Source organism: Melospiza georgiana, chromosome 2 (genome assembly GCF_028018845.1).
Source record: "Melospiza georgiana isolate bMelGeo1 chromosome 2, bMelGeo1.pri, whole genome shotgun sequence".
NCBI classification, from domain to species: domain Eukaryota; kingdom Metazoa; phylum Chordata; class Aves; order Passeriformes; family Passerellidae; genus Melospiza; species Melospiza georgiana.
The window spans coordinates 120,048,746-120,068,429 of NC_080431.1; the positions used below are offsets into that span (position 1 = coordinate 120,048,746).

A 19,684-nucleotide genomic window follows, 5' to 3' on the forward strand; every position below is an offset into this window, starting at 1 on the left:
TCTGTTCCCCAGGGGAACACCTGATGTACCTGTGTGATCCCAAGGATTGGATCTGTTCCCCAGGGGAACACCTGATGCACCTGTGTGATCCCAAGGATTGGATCTGTTCTGCACCTGATGTACCTGTGTGATCCCAAGGATTGGATCTGTTCCCCAAGGATTGGATCTGTTCCCCAAGGGAACACCTGATGTACCTGTGTGATCCCAAGGATTGGATCTGTTCCCCAGGGGAACACCTGATGCACCTGTGTGATCCCAAGGATTGGATCTGTTCTGCACCTGATGTACCTGTGTGATCCCAAGGATTGGATCTGTTCCCCAAGGATTGGATCTGTTCCCCAAGGGAACACCTGATGTACCCTGTGTGATCCCAAGGATTGGATCTGTTCCCCAAGGGAACACCTGATGTACCTGTGTGATCCCAAGGATTGGATCTGTTCCCCAAGGATTGGATCTGTTCCCCAAGGGAACACCTGATGTACCTGTGTGATCCCAAGGATTGGATCTGTTCTGCAGCTGATGAAGTTTCTGGCAGCTGCTGGCCTGGGCTGTTCTGGAAGGGCTGGGACAGTGGCACCTCAGCTCTGCCAGGGCCCTCCAACCAGGCACTTACACAAACCCCACATTTTTTATTGGTTTTTTTAAACAATTCATATCAAACCCAGGGAAAAGAAAAATCAAATAATCCCATTTTTTTTAGTACAGAAGAGGTTCACTTGTTCTTTGTGCTTTATTGGACACTCCAGACCCCACAGGGGGTGATGTGGGGTTTAACTTGGGCTCTTCTGCTTTAAGGCACTAAAACCAAAACTCTCAGTCAACTTCTCTTCTTCCGGTGCTCAGCAAGAGGTTTTAGTGTCTGACAGGGGCTGATAAATGTTGGAAAAGCTCAGAATAAAATTCCTCTCAGGTCCTTTTTGGTGTGCAGGGCCCTGCCTGGCTGCAGCAGCAGATTAAAGCTCCAGGAGGGTGGGAGGAGGCAGATAAGGGCAGACATCTCTGGGAGGGGCTCTTGGCACAGCTGCACCCCAGGAAAGTACCCACAAACTCCTTTTGAGTTTGTCCTGCACTCAAAATGAACCAGAACAGCAGACTGGGGTGGGTATGATGGGCGTGTTATTGCCAGCAGAAACCAAACAGTGTCAATGGAATTCACTCCCTGAAAAATGCCAGGTCACCCCACATCAATAAAGTGCAGTTATTCCTCCAAGATGGGGTGGGAATCCACCCTTTCATCCTTGGCTCCAGGCAGTTTAGTGTTCCTTCCCTTCCACCTTCCCTCTTCCCAGTGCTTCTGGCACAGTGAGGGGCTGGGAGAGCTGGGCAGAGCCCCGGGAGCATCAGGGGCTGGCTTCAGGATGGTCCTGTGGCCCCAGGGCTGGTCTGTGATGCCAGGGAGCTCCTGTAATGTCCAGGGGTTCATGTCCAGCATTCTCCTGTGATGCCAGCTCTGTTCCTCAGTGTTCAGGCCTGTCCTGGCAGCAGCCCCAGGGCAGGTGATGCTCACTGGGGTGGCCCTGCCCTGTCCCTGCAGGTGTTGGCTGGAGCATCCTCCCCGTCCTGGCCAGGTTCCTCTCCGAGCACCAGGGGCTGGGGCTCCTCCTCAGCTGGGCTCTGCAGCTCCTCCAGGCCAGCCCAGCCAGGCTCCCTCAGGAACTGGGGAAACACAAAACACCAGGGCAGCTCCTGTTGGAAACCCCAGAGCCAGCAAAGCGCTCCAGCCCAGAGCCCACAGCAGGAGCAGCCACCCCAATACCCCATCCTTAACACTGAACAAGGAAAATGTTTAAAAACCCCCTTATTTCTGTGAGGGAAATAAATAAATTATTCCTCTAAAATCCCTTCAGGTGAGTTAAAGCAGCTGCAGTTCCTCATTGGCTTTTTGGTTTTGTTTTTTTTTTTTTTTTTTTTTTTTTTTTTTTTTTTTTTTTATAAATTTTGGCCAATCTTCCCATGTCAGCTGAAATCCCTCTGAGTCATGAGCAAACCCCTTGCAGCTGGAGATGCTCAGCTGCAGCAATGCAGCACCTGCAGCAATGCAGCACCTGCAGCAATGGGAATAAATCAAATAAAGGCTGGAAACCAAAGCAAGCAGCTCCTGAAAAGTGGGACAAATTAAATCAGGTTTGATTCAGGCTCCACTTCCTCTGCAGCCACCACAAGGCCAATGAACCCCTTTGCTCTCTGTCCTGCCCCATCCCAGGCTGATCCCTTTTATTAATTCACATTTTAAACACTCTGCCAGTTCCCTTCTTTTCCTTTCAGTGTCCTGCCCCATCCCAGGCTGATCCCTTTTATTAATTCCCATTTTAAACACTCTGCCCGTTCCCTTTTCCCCTCTGTCCTGCCCCATTCCAGGCTGATCCCTTTTATTAATTCACATTTTAAACACTCTGCCAGTTCCTTTTTCCCTCTGTCCTGCCCCATCCCAGGCTGATCCCATTTATTAATTCACATTTTAAGCCCTCTGCCAGGCCCTGCTGTGCAGGCATCCACTGTTGCTGCTCATTAATCTGGGAAATTCAGTTTCAGAAATTCAGAACACAGGAGGAGCCTCAGTCCTGGCAGGTGCTTTGCAGGACAGGCTGCACTGTTTGGATATCCTCCACAATTATTTTTTTATTATTATTATTTTAATACCCAGCACAACTTTTTTATTATTAAGACCATGTACACTTATTTTAAAAATTATTTTAAAACCCAGAACAATTATTTTTAAACTATTTTAATACCCTATAAAACGACTTTCTTATTTACTTTTCATCTTATTTTACTATCCTCTAAAATAATAATAATAATAATAATAATAATAATAATAATAATAATAATAATAATAATAATAATAATAATAATAATAATAATAATTTTATTTTTATTATTATTATCCATACAATGATTATTTTATTATTATTAATACCCTGTACAAAATTTTTTTACTATATGAATACTCTGTACAAAGATTTTTTTTACTATTTTCTTAGCCTGTACAAGGATTTTTAAATTATTATTTTTTACAAGGATATTTTACTATTTTAACATACTTATTTTTTTTACTGTTTTAATACCCTGCACAATGAATTTTTTTTTATTTTAATACCTTGTAGAAGTAGTTTTTAATTATTTTAATACCTTACACAATCTTTTTACTGTTTTAATACCCTGTACAAGGATATTTTACTATTTTAATATAATTACAGGGATTTTTTACTCTTAATATCTTGCTCAATTATTTATTAATTATTTTAATATCTTCCACAAAGAGTTTTTAATTTATGTAATACCCGACAAATTTTTTTTACTGCTTTAATACTCTGTACAAGGAGATTTTTTACTGTTTTAATAATCTGTACAAGGAATATTTTTACTATTTTAATACCCTGCACAAGGATATTTTACTATTTTATTATAATTACAGGGATTTTTTTTACTATTTTAATCATTGTACAAGGATTTTTTTCATTATTTTCATACCCTGCACAAAGATTTTTTTACTATTTTAATATAATCACAGGGAATTTTTTTTTCTATTTTAATAATTGTAAAAAATTATTGTAAATCACTGTAAAGAATCAAGGATTTTTTTTCATTATTTTAATACCCTGCACAAAGATTTTTTAAACTATTTTAATATAATTACAGGGACTTTGTTTTTTTAAACTATTTTAATAATTGTACAAGGATTTTTTTCATCCTTTTCATACCCTGCACAAAGATTTTTTTACTATTTTAATATAATTACAGAGAATTTTTTTTCTATTTTAATAATTGTAAAAAATTATTGCAAATCACTGTAAAAAATCAAGGATTTTTTTCATTATTTTAATACCCTGCACAAAGATTTTTTTACTATTTTAATATAATTACAGGGATTTTGTTTTTTTAAACTGTTTTAATAATTGTACAAGGATTTTTTTTCATCCTTTTCATACCCTGCACAACGATTCTTTTACTATTTTAATTACAGGGATTTTAAAAAATTATTTTGATCATTGCACAAGGATATTGTTTTACTATTTTAACACCCTGCACAAGGATTTTTTGCCATTTTAACACACTGCACATGGATTTTTTTCCCTTAACTTCCCTGGACAAGTGACCCCTATGAAATGCCAGCTGGGGCAGCAGGAAAACAGGAAATTATTCACTCTGGGTTCCTTCACCCCACAGCTACACAAAGCTGGGAATTCTCTTCCAGAACCACAGAGCAGACACAAAATATTCACCTCCACGAGCTGCACACAAATAAAACCTTTTAAAAAACGCAGAATTTTATGCTGAATAAAAAGTTTTACATCAAAGCTCTCCTTGAGGGCTGCTTCTGGTGCAAGGGAAAAAGAGGAAGAGGAGCAGCACTGAAACCAGGTAGTTTAACCCAGAAATGCCTGAGCTTTTCCTCCGAGCCCTGCTAAAAAGAAAAAGAGGAATTGCCCAGGAACAGCCCCTGGAGATCACCCTGAGGCATCAAAATAATCACCAAAATAAAAATATTTAAATACCCCGGGTTGGCTTGTGCAGAGCTGCTCAGCCCTTGTGACACAAAACCTCTGAGCCCCAGCCTGGGGCCAGGGCCTGACAGTGAAAGAGTGACAAAGGAATGAAAATAGTGGCAAAAACATGGTGACAAAGAAATAAAAATAGTGGCCAAAAATGGTGATAAAGAAATAAAAATAGTGGCAAAGAAATAAAAATATCGGGAAAAAATTGTGACAAAGAAATAAAAACAGTAGCAAAAATGGTGACAAAGGAATGGAAATAGTGACAAAAACATGGGGACACAGAAATAAAAATAGTGGCAAAAACATGGTGACAAAGAGAGAGGAGCAGGAGCAGGAGCAGCCAGGAAAGCCCAGGCAGGCACAGGAAGGAGCTTTCAGCTCAGCAAACAGGAAAGGAGTGGGAGAGGACACAAAGCACATTTTGAGCCATCACTTGCTCATCTCTGTTTCTGCTCACTGCTTTGGGGATGCTGCCCCAGCTTCTCTGCTGCAGGAGAAACCCCCAGGCCCCACGTACCTCCTTGAAGTGGGATGGGATTTCCAGAGGGGGCTGAGCCCAGTGTTTGATTTTCTGGTGGTGTTTCCACAGGAACAGCAGAGCAGCTGCCACCAGATTGGCAAGCACCAAGGCCAGGACAAACAGGGGGATGATGTACCCAGCTCGGGTTGCCTCTGGAAAAGAAGGGAAAAATTCCAAATACACATGGCAGGTTCACATGGATGGAATCATGGAGTGGTTTGGGTTGGGAGGGACCCTAAACCCACCCAGTGCCCACCCTGCCATGGCAGGGACACCTCCCACTGTCCCCAGTGTCCAGCCTGGCCCTGGGCACTGCCAGGGATGCAGGGGCAGCCCCAGCTGCTCTGGGCACCCTGTGCCAGGGCCTGCCCACCCTGCCAGGGAACAATTCCTCATGGCCAGGATCCCACCCAGCCCTGCCCTCTGGCACTGGCAGCCATTCCCTGGGTGCTGTCCCTGCAGGCCTTGTCCCCAGTCCCTCTGCAGCTCTGCTGGAGCCCCTGCAGGCCCTGCCAGGGGCTCTGAGCTCTCCCTGCAGCTTCTCCTCTCCAGGTGAGCACCCCCAGCTCTCCCAGCCTGGCTCCAGCCCTGGGATGAGCCCCTTGATCCCATTTTCCAGCAGATTAGGAAGGAAAGGAGAAGGTACCACACTCCCTCCGTGCCTGGCTGAAAACTCCTGCTTCTTTTGCCACTGATGCCAGGAGTGAGGTGCCCTGGTGCCCCAGCACTGGTGACACACTGGGGGTGGCAGGGACAGCCCAGGGCATGCAGGACTCGTGTTCCACCCCCTCCCACCCCACACAAACCCCATTCCCAGCCCCTACCACTGAGGGCAGTTCTGTGGCACTCTGGGGCACTGGGCAGCCCTTCCAGCAGCTGCCCTGAGTAAATCCTCAGCTGCACTTGAACTCTGAAGCAATAAAGTGTTGACTCCTTTAGATTTCCAATTTGGAATAGTGTCTTGCTTTCACTTAGCTTCTGCTGGAAAGGCACACACAACAAAAAAGGTGTTACTGTAAAAAACAGACCAGTTTTCAACACAAACATCCAGCCCCCCTTTTAATTTCTCATTCAAGAAACCCAATTTTTATTTTTCCTCACTCAGCTTTCCCAAACAACAGAAGCAGTGGAATATTTCTATTTTTCTGGGAATTTTCATGCAGCTTCTGCAGCAGCTCAGGTAGGGAGCAAAACACAGAGAAATGGAGGGGAAAAGGAAACCACAGTGGCTCCTTTCCTGGCTGTCAGCTGAAGGTGTTCTTGTGTGAGAAAAACACACGGTGCTGCAAGGCAGGAAGGAAGTGGAGATGATTTAACAAAGACCTTGAGGCAGAAGGGAGTTGTAAATAAATGTTTTTGCTTCTGCTTTTTAGGTGTTTGACTTCAGATTGATGTAATTTGGAAGCTTCCTCTTTTTTAATTTTTTTTTTTTTTTTAGGACTGACTTAACAGCTCCCCTGCACCTCTGGCCTGTCCAAGCACAATTCCCAGGGAGCAGCAGGAGCAGCACACGATGATCCCAAACCTGTGAGGCTTGGGATGAACAGGGATGGTCCCAGCTCACCCCAGCTCACCCCAGCCCGTCCCTGCCCTCTCCCTCCCTGGGCTGAGGCACCCCCAGCCCCAGCAGCTGCTCCTGCAGCTCCCAGCACAGCAGAGCAGGAGGGATTCCCCAGAAAGCTGTGGAGCCCAAGGTCACCCCTGGCAGCAGCTCTGTCCCCGGGTGTGCAGAGGGTTTCATCTCTTCCCAAGCAGAGGAGGGAGTTCCCAAGCTGGGAAGTGCAGCAATCCCTGTGCCAAGGCCAGCACCCTGTACCCACAGCCCCCGTGGTGACCCTCGCTGAGTCACACAGAACCCTCTGCATTCCTGTCCCCACTGCTGTCCTGCCAGGGACACCGACCCTGCCCTCAGCCCCCAGGCACCACGAACAGACGTGAGAGGACTCTGACCTTTGCTGTGGCACTGGTGCTGTTCTCCCAGTAGGACACGAGGTACTGCAGGATGTCCCCAGCCTCGGGGGCGAACGGGGGGCTGACACTGACCAGCAGAGAGCCAGGGCTGGCACTGACATTGTTCACCCTGGGGGGGCCCAGAGTGGCTGAAAGCAAACACAGAGAGCAGGGAAACCCCGGGCTGCACAGCTGCCTGCAGCCCCACAGACCCCCAAACCCCTGGGGCTGGCACAGCCCTGCCAGCTGTGCCCCACGGGCACCTTGTGCCCAGCCCAGAGCACTCAGTGCCACCTCCAGGGCACACCTGCAGGGATGGGCACTGCAAACCCCCCCAGGCAGCCCCTGCCAAGGCCTGAGCTCCCTTTCCATGGGCAAATTGCTGCTGCTGTCCCAGCTGAGCCTGCCCTGGCCCAGCCTGAGGCCGCTCCCTCTGCTCCTGTCCCTGTTCCCTGGCAGCAGAGCCCGACCCCCCCGGCTGTGCCCTCCTGGCAGGGACTTGTGCAGAGCCACGAGGGCCCCTGAGCCTCCTTTGCTCCAGCCTCAGCCCCTTCCAGCTCCTCAGGGATTCTGCAGCCCCTTCCAGCTCCTCAGGGATTCTGCAGCCCCTTCCAGCTCCTCAGGGATTCTGCAGCCCCTTCCAGCTCCTCAGGGATTCTGCAGCCCCTTCCAGCTCCTCAGGGATTCTGCAGCCCCTTCCCAGCTCCCTCAGGGATTCTCCAGCCCCTTCCAGCTCCTCAGGGATTCTGCAGCCCCTTCCAGCTCCCTCAGGGATTCTCCAGCCCCTTCCAGCTCCCTCAGGGATTCTGCAGCCCCTTCCAGCTCCCTCAGGGATTCTGCAGCCCCTTCCAGCTCCTCAGGGATTCTGCAGCCCCTTCCAGCTCCCTCAGGGATTCTGCAGCCCCTTCCAGCTCCTCAGGGATTCTGCAGCCCCTTCCAGCTCCCTCAAGGATTCTGCAGCCCCTTCCAGCTCCCTCAGGGATTCTCCAGCCCCATTCCTTGCACTGGACACTCTCAGCAAACACCCCAAATATCAACAGCTTTTGCTCAGGAAGGGCAAACATCTCCCCGCCTCCTTTATGCATTTACAATATTTGCTTAATTTTTCCTGGAAATTTTGTAAATATTAACCAATAGTCGATGCTCTGAAGTGTCTCAGTTTATCTGCAGTTACTGACCATAAAACCATTATATTTTCTCTTCCTTTGATCACCTGCCACACCCTCCATGCTCCCCAAAACCCCACCACTGTTTGGGCCCTAGATGGGAAGAGGAATAATGAGTGTTCCCCTCCTTGCTTTCATGTCTCCATGTGTCCATCAGGATAAGCTTGGTGACCTCCTTTTGTGAAGTGCTCCAAAGTGTAAATCATGAAAATACCCATAAAGTGCTGTCAGAAATAACAGCAAAAATCCCTCTTTGCATGCACCAGCTCCTCCCTGTGCCTCAGATCCAGTGCCTCTGATCCTCCACTGAAGGAGGAGCCATGGGTTTGGTTTCTGGGAACAGCTCTCCAGGACAGTGACACAGGAATGCCCCAGAATGTTCCTCCTGTCCCCCCAGCCTCTGCTTTGTCCCACACTCAGCAGCTCTGGGAGATCAGGGACTGCAGAGCCCTTAAATCCCTTCTTCTGTTTAGGTTCCATTTCAAAGGAACTTTTAAACCTGAACATTGACTTTTCTCTCAATCCTAAAACCAAGCACAGCAGGACAAAGAGCAGATCTCAGAAAAGCAGCACCAAACCTGCTCACACAGAGGGGTTGTGGCTGCCCCTGCATCCCTGGCAGTGCCCAAGGCCAGGCTGGACCCTGGGGACAGTGGGAGGTGTCCCTGCCATGGCAGGGGTGGCACTGGGTGGGCTCCGAGGTCCCTCCAGCCCAAACCAGTGTGGGATTTAAAGTGTGACCTTGACACTTCTACACTGTAGTGTAAACAATTTCTATTTCTCTGAACCATTTCTATTTATCTGAACCATTTATACTTAACTGAACTATTTATACTTATCAGGACAAATTATATTTATCACAATGATTTATATTTATCAGGACACTTTAGACAATTTATATTTTATCAGGCCACTTTTTGTTTATCAGAAAAGGGATGTGTCCAGCAGAAGGAGGTGGTTTAGCCTCAGGGAGTTTGTGTGGTGTGTGTGTGGGCAGAGCTGAGAGGGGAAATGAGAACGTGGAAAATCCTGCAGCAAAAGAACACTGGGGCTCTCTGAAGGCCCAACCACCCCAGGAGGCTCAGGGGCTCCTCTGGTGACACCTGAGAGAGCAGAGCAGAACCAAACCCTGGGGAGGCCTCTGAGTCTTTGGGGACAGTAACAGCTCAATCCCATTGACACCCTGAGTTTGAAGTTTCTCTGTTCTGTTTTGGTGTGCAGCTCTGAGCTGTATATTAAGTTATATTAAATTATATTAAGCTTTGTATTATCCTTTTTACTAGGATCTTTTCACAGAGTGGGGAAGACAAAACCATCCTATTCCAGCTGGAGACTCAAGGACAATCTCCTCAAACTTCAGGCCCAAAGCACAAACAACATGAAAAGAGGAGGGTGGGCAAGCGAGCAAGGAGGATGAAACTTCATCATGTGAAGTCATTAATTGAACAGTTAACTCCTGTATGCAAATAGACTAGAACTTACAAAAATGTGACATCTCATGACCAAGCCCTCTTTGCTTCCATCTCGGAGCCACCTGGGCAGAGCCAGGGCTGGGGCTGCCCCTGCATCCCTGGCAGTGCCCAAGGCCAGGCTGGACACTGGGGACAGTGGGAGGTGTCCCTGCCATGGCAGGGGTGGCACTGGGTGGGATTTGAGGTCCCTACCACCCAATCCAGTTGGGATGCCATGACTGCACACTGATTATCTTGCATTTAGAAATGAGTCATTCCCCCTGCTAGCCCCAAAACCACTCAAAAGGCCCTTCAATAAATATCCCCTTTATTCCTCTGAGCTCATCTGGCCTCTGTCCCAGCTCCTTGGGGCACCCCTGTCCCAGCAGAGCCCAGAGAGGCAGCCTGTCATGGACACATTTTCTGAAAAATCCTTTTGCTAGGATCTTTTCTCCTGAGAAGCTGAGAGGCCTCAGGAACAAAATGCAAACAATGGTTATCTGCTGCTGTGGAATGCAACAGGTGCATCTGGGATTGGTCTATTGTGGTTGTTTCTAATTAATGGCCAATCACAGTCAGCTGTCCAGACTGTCTGGTCACTCACAAGAATTTATCATCATTCCTTTCTATTCCTTTGAAGCCTTCTGATGAATCTTTTCTCTTCCTTTAGTATAGCATTAGTGCATAATTTTCTTTTAATACAATAAATATCATAAAATAATAAATCAGCCTTCTGAAGCACGGAGTCAAGATTCTCATCTCTTCCCTCACCCTGGGACCCACAAACACCACCACAGCAGCCTGGCTGTCCCCAGACCCCCCAGAGCAGCTGCCCCATCACTCACTGTTGGTTTGTGTGTTGGTTTGTGTCCCAGCTGTCCCCAGAGCCCCAGAGCAGGCTGCCCCAGCACTCACTGTTGGTTTGTGTTCCAGCTGTCCCCAGATCCCCCAGAGCTATTGTCTCAGTCCCAGCTGTCCCCAGACCCCCAGAGCAGGCTGCCCCAGCACTCACTGTTGGTTTGTGTCTCAGCTGTCCCCAGGCCCCCAGAGCAGGCTGCCCCAGCACTCACTGTTTCTCTCAGTCCCAGCAGTCCCCAGAGCCCCGGATCACTCTGCCCCAGCACTCACTGTCTCTCTCAGCCACGAAGGCAGGGCAGTGTGCCCAGGGCGATGCCAGCGTGCCCAGCTCGGCGCGCACCCGCAGCAGGATGGTCCAGCGGCGCCGCTGCAGCTCGGGGGGGAAGCGGCACTGGGGCTGGGGGCTCTGTGCACAGCCCAGGTCACTCCAGTTCCTGCAGGAGCCTCTGCAGAGCACAGCAAACACAGCCCTGAGGCTGAGGGCCACATGGGAGCACAGGGGTGTGTGCTCTGTCACCAGTGTGGGCTCTGTCACCAGTGTGTGCTCTGTCACCAGTGTGGGCTCTGTCACTGGGGAGGGGGTTTTACAGCACTTCTGTGAGCCAAAAAGAAGGTTGGTAAGAGGGTCCATGGTAAGAGGATCCGTGGTAAGAGGATCCATGTTTACCCCTGAAAGAGTTTTCACAGAACTCACAGAATCCCAGAATGACCAGGCTGGGAGAGACCTTCCAGACCATCGAGTCCAGCCCAGCCCCAACTGAGCCCTGGCCCCCAGTGCCACATCCAGGCTTTGTTAAACACACCCAGGCATGGGGACTCCACCCCCTCCCCGGGCAGCCATTCCAGAACTTTCTCACCCTGGCTGCAAAAACCTTTTCCCTGCTCTCCACCCTGTATTTCCCTTGGTGCAGCTCGAGGCTGTGTGCTCTGGGTGTGTCAGTGCTGCTGCAGACAGAGCCCAGCCCCAGGTGAGCACGGGCACCTTTCAGGAGCTGTGAGAGTGATGGGGGCAGCCCTGAGTCTCCTTTTCTGCAGGCCGAGCACCCCCAGCTCCCTCAGGGCTTCCTCACAGGGTTTGTGTTCCCTCTCCAGCCTCGTTGGCCCCTCTGGATGTGCTCAGTGTCCCAAGGTCCTTCCCAAACTGAGGGGCCAGAGCTGGGCCCAGCACTCCACCAAGGTCATTGACACAGAAACCAAGAAAGGAAGAAGGATAAACAAAAGAAATTTGCAACTGCCCGTTCCAATGAGCACTCTGTTTGTCTCTCCTGAGCAATAAGTAAAGTGCAAACTTCTGAGCTTTGTAAGGATGTATAAAAAGCATGCATGCTAAAATAAAAACAGCTGGAAGCCTTCTGAAAATGGACTGAGTGGCTTTGTATGGTCTCCATCTCAACTACAACATATCATTGTCTTTTGAAACCAGGTGGGGCAATGTTCTTTATCTCACCCATGACTTTTATCAATGGTAGGAAAATATTTTAAGGTGATTTACCTGCCCTTGAAAAAGGGATATTTTGACTGGGGCTGTGCCACCACCCTGACACACAGGGGGCAGTGGTTTGTTTTCTTTTTTTTTTGTACTCTTGCATTTTTATTTTTAGTTTTTCCTAGTAAAGAACTGTTATTCCTATTCCCATATCTTTGCCTGAGAGCCTCTTAATTTCAAAATTATAATAATTTGGAGGAAGGGGGTTTACATTTTCCATTTCAAGGGAGGCTCCTGCCTTCCTTACTGACACCTGGCTTTCAACCAAGATAACAATAAACCAAGAGCAAATTCATAATAATTTGGAGGAAGGGAAGTTTACATTTCCCGTTTCAGGGGAGGCTCCTGCCCTCCTTGCAGACACCTGGCTTTCCAACCAGGACAGCAATAAACCAAGAGCAGGCAGTGCAGCCCCCTGGAATACCACCCCCCCTCCCAGCCACTTCTGGTGAGACAAGAACGTGTTAGGCAGCTCTGGCTTCACAAGGGTTAAACTAACCATTTTCCCCCTCAATCTGAGGAAATGTAAATTGGCCAGAGAGAATCAGGAAAGGCTAAAATCCTGTGCAGCATCTCTGGGTGTCCTCAGGGCTGCTCAGAGGACACTCTTGGGCCAAGGGCCTGTCACTCACCAGGAGCTGCTCTTGGAGACACATAAAGACATCTGTGATAAAAAACGCCCTTTCATTCTGTGCTTATTCATTTTCAGCGTTTCTGGGCTTTTTAAAACCAGCTGTTATCCCGGATTAGAACAAAATGAGTTGGTTTTATTTACTGTTCACTCACGTTTGGTACTCAGCTGTGTATAACACTGTGCCATTCTCCACTGGAACAGGAGACCACCTCAGCAAGCTCTGGAAGTTGTAGGAATAAACCTCCACATTTTCAGGGGCTGGTAAATAGGGAGGAGTTTCTAAAACAAGAAGAGGAATAAAGAAGTTATTGAAACATCCAAGTAACTAAATTTTGGTCTCCAAACTCCATCACTATGTATTAAATTTTCACCGCTTTGCAGGTAAAACCATTTCTCCTCCTTCTCCTTCTGTTTCCAGGGGCTCTGCAACGTTCAGGTGGGCAGGCCCTGGCACAGGGTGCCCAGAGCAGCTGGGGCTGCCCCTGCATCCCTGGCAGTGCCCAAGGCCAGGCTGGGCACTGGGGACAGTGGGAGGTGTCCCTGCCATGGCAGGGGTGGCACTGGGTGGGATTTGGGGTCCCTCCCAGCCCCAACCAGTGTGGAATTCCGTCTATCCATGAATTCCAACTCCCTGGTTTTTATTCATTCCATAAAGAACATAAAGCTGAAAGTACCAAGCCTGGCACAAAACCACAAGCCCCACCCAGCCCCCCATGAAGCCATAAATGAGGGTCCCAGAATTCCAGAACCACCAGGGCTGGAGGAGCCCTTCGGGATCTCCCAGTGCCAGCCAAGCACCAGCACCACCCCAATTCCTGTCCCCAAGGCCACATCCAGACTGCTCTGGGACAATTCCAGGGACTCCAAACCTCCCTGGGCAGCTCCTGCCAAGGCCTGACCACTCTGCCAGGGGAAAACTGTTTCTAATTTCTGATCCGCCCCTGCCCCGGTGCCATCTGAGGCCATTTCCTCTCCTCCTTTCCCTTGGGACAGGCAGCAGAGCCCGACCCCTCTCACTGCCCCTCCTGGCAGGGACTTGTGCAGAGCAATGGGGTCCCCCCTGAGCCTCCTTTGCTCCAGCCTCAGCCCCTTTCTGCTCCTCACAGAACATTCTTTTTTTGTTTTCTGGAAGGTTTTCCAGCCCTTGCAAGGTTTTCCAGCCCCTCCTCTGCCCACTGGTGACCACAGCAGCTGCTCTGCTCTATTGCAGCTCACCTTTGCCTCCCTGCACAGCCCAGGTGGGCACCCTGTGGGAACAATTCCTCATGGCCAAGATCCCACCCAGCCCTGCCCTCTGGCACTGGCAGCCATTCCCTGGGTGCTGTCCCTGCAGGCCTTGTCCCCAGTCCCTCTGCAGCTCTGCTGGAGCCCCTGCAGGCCCTGCCGGGGGCTCTGAGCTCTCCCTGCAGCTTCTCCTCTCTTTTTCCCCCCATCTGCCTCCTGCTGACCCTGAGGTCCGTCCAGTGAAACCTTCCAGGAGCCAGCTGGACAAAGAAAACCCTTCAGGGAGACGTGGTGGCCGTGAGGAGCCTCTGGTTGTGCCAGCTTTGGAGGCGATCTCACCAGGCAGGAAATGGCAGGAGCTCTGTGGGTGGGGAGGGCCCCAAACCCAGCTGTGAAAAATGCCTATTTCATGATTGGCTTTTGGCAAATATTCAAATGAATATTATATGTGTTGTGTTAGAAAGTTATGCTGTATTAATTCTCTTAAGTAGTGTGTTAAATATAGTTTTAGATCATAACAAAATGTTAAAATACAAACTATGCTATGTAAGATACTTTTTTAAAGAAAGGACTGGCAATGAGATAGCAGCCACAGGACACCTGAATCTTTCAGAGAAAGAGAATTTATTGCCCCACTATCAGAAGAAATGAACTTCTTTCTCCCTGCTCAGGCATAAAGACACCCTTAGGATTCAGAGGAAGGAGTTGACACTGCCCAGACAGAATCCTGTGTTTGAATGGAATTTATGCATCATGGATGAGCTGTATGAATATGCAACAGGTTATTGTTTTTAAGGGTTAATCCTCTGTTAACGTGGGGCCTTTTTTGGGCTTATTTTGCCCAGAAAAGGTACCCAGACTGTCTGTAACTCTTTGTTTTTATTGTCTCATATTGTCCTAATCCAAATTGTCCAAATTATTATTACTCTAATCATATTGCTAATTTTATAACCATTTTATTATCATTAGAATTTTTTTAAAATTTTAAAAACAAGTGATTGGCGTTTTTCACACTGCAGCAGCCACCATCAGCCTCCAGCTCCTGCTCAGGAGGGGCAAACCACAGAGAAGAGCCGTGGGACAGGAAAGGACAGACTGACAGCCCAGGAGGAAGCTGCCAAAACGTGGCCAAAAAAGGGACAGAGCCAGGCACAGGCAAAGAGAAAAGGGAAATGGGGGCGGCGGGGAGGAGGAAGGGCTGAGGAGGAGGGAGGGAGCAGCTGGAGCCAGGGAGGAACAGCAGAGCCAAAACCTCCACAGGGACCAGCAGGGAGAAAGGTTTTCCTTCTGCACCCCATGTGCTTTTCTGGAGTGACTCCTCGCACCCTGAGAGTCACAGAATCAGGGAATGCTGGGCTTGGAAGGGACTTCACAGATCACCCACTGCTCCCACCATCCGGCCTGGCCTGGCAAAGAGCTGTGACAAAACACCCCACAACACAGCGGGTGATTTTTAACTCTGAAGAACAGAGTCTCCTAAGACACAGTCTGTTAATTTTTACATCAACGAGATCAGAAGATCAAGCTTGACTTGAGTCAAATTCCGGCCCGGCCTTACGTGGAAATGTGGATTCCTGTTAAAAAGCTTGTGGTTTTTTGATTTCTACATCAAGCTGCATTAAACGCTAAGTCCAAAGTACCAAATAACGAGTTGAGGTCTAGCTTTCCAAGAAAAGCTGTGGCTGCCCCATTCCTGGAAATGTCCAAGGGCAGCAGGCTGGAGCAATCTGGGACACTGAGAGGTGACCCCGTCCCCGGCAAGGGTGGAACGGGGTGACCTCAAACACAGCCAAGCCAGGCCGTGATCCTCTCAAAGTTTAATCAGGCCTGTCAATAATTTCTCACAGGCCTGTCAATAATTTCCCTGAGGCAGTTCTGAGGGAAATTATTATGGGGATTATTCTGAGGGAAATAATGTTCTGAGGCAGTGCTCTCAGAACACACGTGGCTGGTCCAGCTTTGCAAACCTGTGGGAGATCCCTCACAGCTTCCCAAACCAAACCTGCGGGAGATCCCTCACAGCTTCCCAAACCAAACCTCTGGGAGATCCCTCACAGCTTCCAAAACCAAACCTGTGGGAGATCCCTCACAGCTTCCCAAACCAAACCTCTGGGAGATCCCTCATAGCTTCCCAAACCAAACCCGTGGGAGATCCCTCACAGTTTCCCAATCCATTCCCCTCCCAGGTGTTTTCTGAAGGCCCCCAAGGAGCCGTCTCTAAACTGGTGAGAAATTTTCACGTTCCAGTCCCACGGATCCTTTCTTGCACTCTCGCCGCTGGTCTGGCACGTGGTGAGGTATCTCACACCATCTGTGCCCTCAGACCTCTGTCACGCTCTGTTCTGCAGAATCCCAGGAAGCTCTGTGAACCAAACACCACAGGCAGCAATTCCCACCACACCTTAAAGCAAATCAAGAGCAGTGAAGGACAGGGGAGATGGGATTTGGCAGTGAGGAATTGCTCCCTGGCAGGGTGGGCAGGCCCTGGCACAGGTGCCCAGAGCAGCTGGGGCTGCCCCTGCACCCCTGGCAGTGCCCAAGGCCAGGCTGGGCACTGGGGACAGTGGGAGGTGTCCCTGCCATGGCAGGGTGGGATTTAAGCTCCCTCCAGCCCAGTCTGGGATCCCCTGGCTGCACGCTGCTTGTTTTGCATTCAAAAATGAGTCATTTCCCCTGCCAGCCTCAAAAACATTGCAGAGCTCATCAAAAACACTGCAGAGATTATCAAAGGCACTGCACAGCTCACCAAGAGCACCCCAGGGCCCATGAGCCCTCTGAGGGCTGCCACGAGGGTGCCACGAGGCTGAGGAGCTGCTTCCTCCTCAGCAGCCAGGGAAATCTGAATTTCTGTCAGATCCCTCCCTCACGGGGCATGGACTGCGACTGCTGAAAGCACACACTCAACTTCCTCCCCATCTCCAGTTTGCACGGCCAAAAATAACACCGTGAATGCTTCAAACACAGCGCCCACGGGGCCAAGCACCCTCAAAAGCCCAAACTCCCTCAGCCAGGGGAAGACAGAGAGGTCCCATCCCTCCTGTTTGCAGGGTTTGCACTGGGCCGCTCCTTTCAGAGCAGCAGCCCAAGGAGGCTCAGATTGTTTTTTCCTGCTGTTCAGACGATTCAAGGTACTCCAAACCACGAGTCAGAACTTTCACAGCAGAGTGTGAAGCCACAATCACAGCCAGTGAAAGCAGCCTGGCTCGGGTGACCCCTCCGTGTCCCAGCTCCTGCTGCTCCTCAGGGATTCCCGATCCCTGCCCTGCATCAGCCCCCAGCAACCATCCTGCTGCCCTGGCACAACAGGAATCTGGGCTTTGGGGGATTTTGTGCGGACTTTTGCTGTTCCAGTGCAACAAAGTGGCTTCTCAGGAATAGTGCAAGATTAGTTTCCATGGCAGGGGGTTGGAACCAGACCAGCTACAAGCTCCTTCCTGATCCAACCTATTTTGGGATTCTGGAATTCCCAGAGCTCCCTGGGAAGTCCCTCGGCTGCCGATGGGATGAAACCGAGCAATGCCGACGGCAGCAGGCCCTGCCCTGGTTTGCCTCAGTCCAGCCAGCGGGTCTGGAACCAGCAGAGAGCCCCACAGGGCTCACCAGGGCCAGGCTGGTCAGGCAGGCCATGGGCACCACCGGGACATGGGACATGCTGAACTCATGGGGAGCCTGAGTGCCAGAGCAAGCACCACATTCTGTGCGCAGCTCGTTCCATCGTGGAGTGGTTTGGGTTGGGAGGGATCTTAAACCTTATCCCATCCCATCCCTGCCATGGCAGGGACACCTTCCACTGTGCCAGGCTGCTCCAAGCCCATGTCCAACCTGGCCTTGGGCACTGCCAGGGATCCAGGGGTTTGGAATCACAGAATCCCAGACTGATTTGGGTTGGGAGGGACCTCAAATCCCACCCAGTGCCACCCCTGCCACGGCAGGGACACCTCCCACTGTCCCAGAGTCCAGCCTGGCCTTGGGCACTGCCAGGGGTGCAGGGGCAGCCCCAGCTGCTCTGGGCACCCTGTGCCAGGGCCTGCCCACCCTGCCAGGGAACAATTCCTCATGGCCAGGATCCCACCCAGCCCTGCCCTCTGGCACTGGCAGCCATTCCCTGGGTGCTGTCCCTGCAGGCCTTGTCCCCAGTCCCTCTGCAGCTCTGCTGGAGCCCCTGCAGGCCCTGCCAGGGGCTCGGAGCTCTCCCTGCAGCTTCTCCTCCCCAGCTGAGCCCCCCCAGCTCTCCCAGCCTGGCTCAGAGCAGAGCGGCTCCCCTGGGACACACCTGGAGCCGGGATTACAGAGCTCGAGCCTGCTGAGCATTTCCACCAAACCCAAACCCAAACTCGCGTCCATCCACACATTTAAACGCCATTTAACGGGATGTGCCACTTCCCAAATCTCCGCCACGCCACGAGCTCCGGACGGTGCCCACAGCCCCACACAATCCCCGGCGGCCCGGCCAGGGCTCCACCACAGCGGGGTTTGGGAGCAGCACCCCGGGGCTGGGCAGGACCGAGCCTGGGCTGGGCAGGGCCGAACCCGGGCCGGGCAGAACCGAGCCTGGGCTGGGCAGGGCCGAACCCGGGCCGGGCAGGAGCGAACCTGGGCCGGGAAGGACCGAACCCGGGGCTGGGCAGGACCGAGCCTGGGCTGGGCAGGGCCGAACCCGGGCCGGGCAGGAGCGAACCAGGGCTGGGCAGGGCCGAACCCGGACCGGGCAGGGCCGAGCCTGGGCTGGGCAGGGCCGGACCCGGGCGGGACAGGAGCGAACCTGGGCCGGGCAGGGCCGAACCCGGGTGGGGCAGGACCGAGCCTGGGCTGGGCAGGGCCGAACCCGGACCGGGCAGAACCGAACCCGGACCGGGCAGGGCCGAGCCTGGGCTGGGCAGGGCCGGACCCGGACCGGGCAGGAGCGAACCCGGGGCTGGGCAGGGCCGAACCCGGACCGGGCAGGGCCGAGCCTGGGCTGGGCAGGGCCGGACCCGGGCGGGACAGGAGCGAACCTGGGCCGGGCAGGAGCGACCCCGGACACGGGCTGAGCCCGGCCCGGCTCCAGCGGCTGCTCTGGGCCCTGAGAGCCGGGGCGGGGGGAAAGCACAGGGGACACCGGCACAGGCCCCGCGCGGGAACCGAGACCGCGCCGCGGGCACCCAGAGTCCGCGGGCACCGAACCTCGAATCTCTCGAACCTCACAAACACCGAACCCCGCATCCCCCCGAACCCCACAAACACGGAACCCCGCACTCCCCGGCCCCGCACCCACCTGCGGCCGAGCCCAGCACCAGCAGGAGCAGCAGGAGCGGGAGGGAGCGGAGCGGAGCCCGGCCCCGCATGGCCCCGCTCGGCCGCGGGCGTCCCCCCGAGCGCGGCCGGGCCGGGCTGGGCCGGGCCGGGCCGGGCCGGGCTGGGCTGCGGCGGCCGCACGCTCCGACCCCGCACGGCCGCGGCCACCGCTCCGCCCCTGTCACCGCCCCTGTCACCGCCCCCGGGGGCTGAGCCCGGCCCGGCCCCGCCCGAGGGCCCCGCAGGCTCCGGGATCATCCGGGAGGGCCGCGCTGCCCCGGGCCCCGGCCCTGTCCTGCCCCGTCCTTGTCTCTGTGCCCTTCTCCTGTCCTGTCCGAGTACCTGCCCCCGTCCCTTCCTGCCCCCGCCTCCCTCCCCAGCCCCTACCCCCATTATCCATTCCCTATCGCTGTTCATGTCCCTGCCACGGCCCATGCCCCTTTTCGCTGTCCCTGTGGTTGATGCGAGGACATCTCGCCCCGGGTTTCTGCGGCTGCACTGGGCACGGCAGCAGCCCCTGGTGACAGTAACCACAATTACAGCCCGTAGTGACACTGAGACACACCTGCAGCCCCTTGGTGACACTGGCTGCACACCTACAGCCCCTGGTGACAGTAACCACACA

The 19,684-nt window shown here is 52.0% G+C and overlaps 1 protein-coding gene across 2 annotated transcripts; it reads right to left on the reverse strand.

The window, feature by feature from the left end:
* Positions 1 to 714: 714 nt before the first annotated feature.
* Positions 715 to 19,149, reverse strand: IFNGR2 (interferon gamma receptor 2). 2 transcript variants are annotated; one of them, XM_058044976.1, is made up of 7 exons: positions 19,040 to 19,149; positions 12,714 to 12,840; positions 10,712 to 10,887; positions 6,967 to 7,115; positions 5,841 to 5,994; positions 5,014 to 5,168; positions 715 to 1,656 (listed from the first exon to the last, which is right to left on the reverse strand). In XM_058044976.1, the coding sequence occupies exons 1-7, from the start codon at positions 19,107 to 19,109 to the stop codon at positions 1,504 to 1,506; spliced, it is 984 nt and encodes a 327-aa protein (XP_057900959.1). In that variant the 5' UTR covers positions 19,110 to 19,149; the 3' UTR covers positions 715 to 1,503. The 2 variants fall into 2 exon arrangements, with proteins under 2 accessions (XP_057900959.1, XP_057900958.1); XM_058044975.1 differs by having other exon boundaries at positions 5,841 to 5,997.
* Between the last annotated feature and the right edge of the window lie 535 nt (positions 19,150 to 19,684).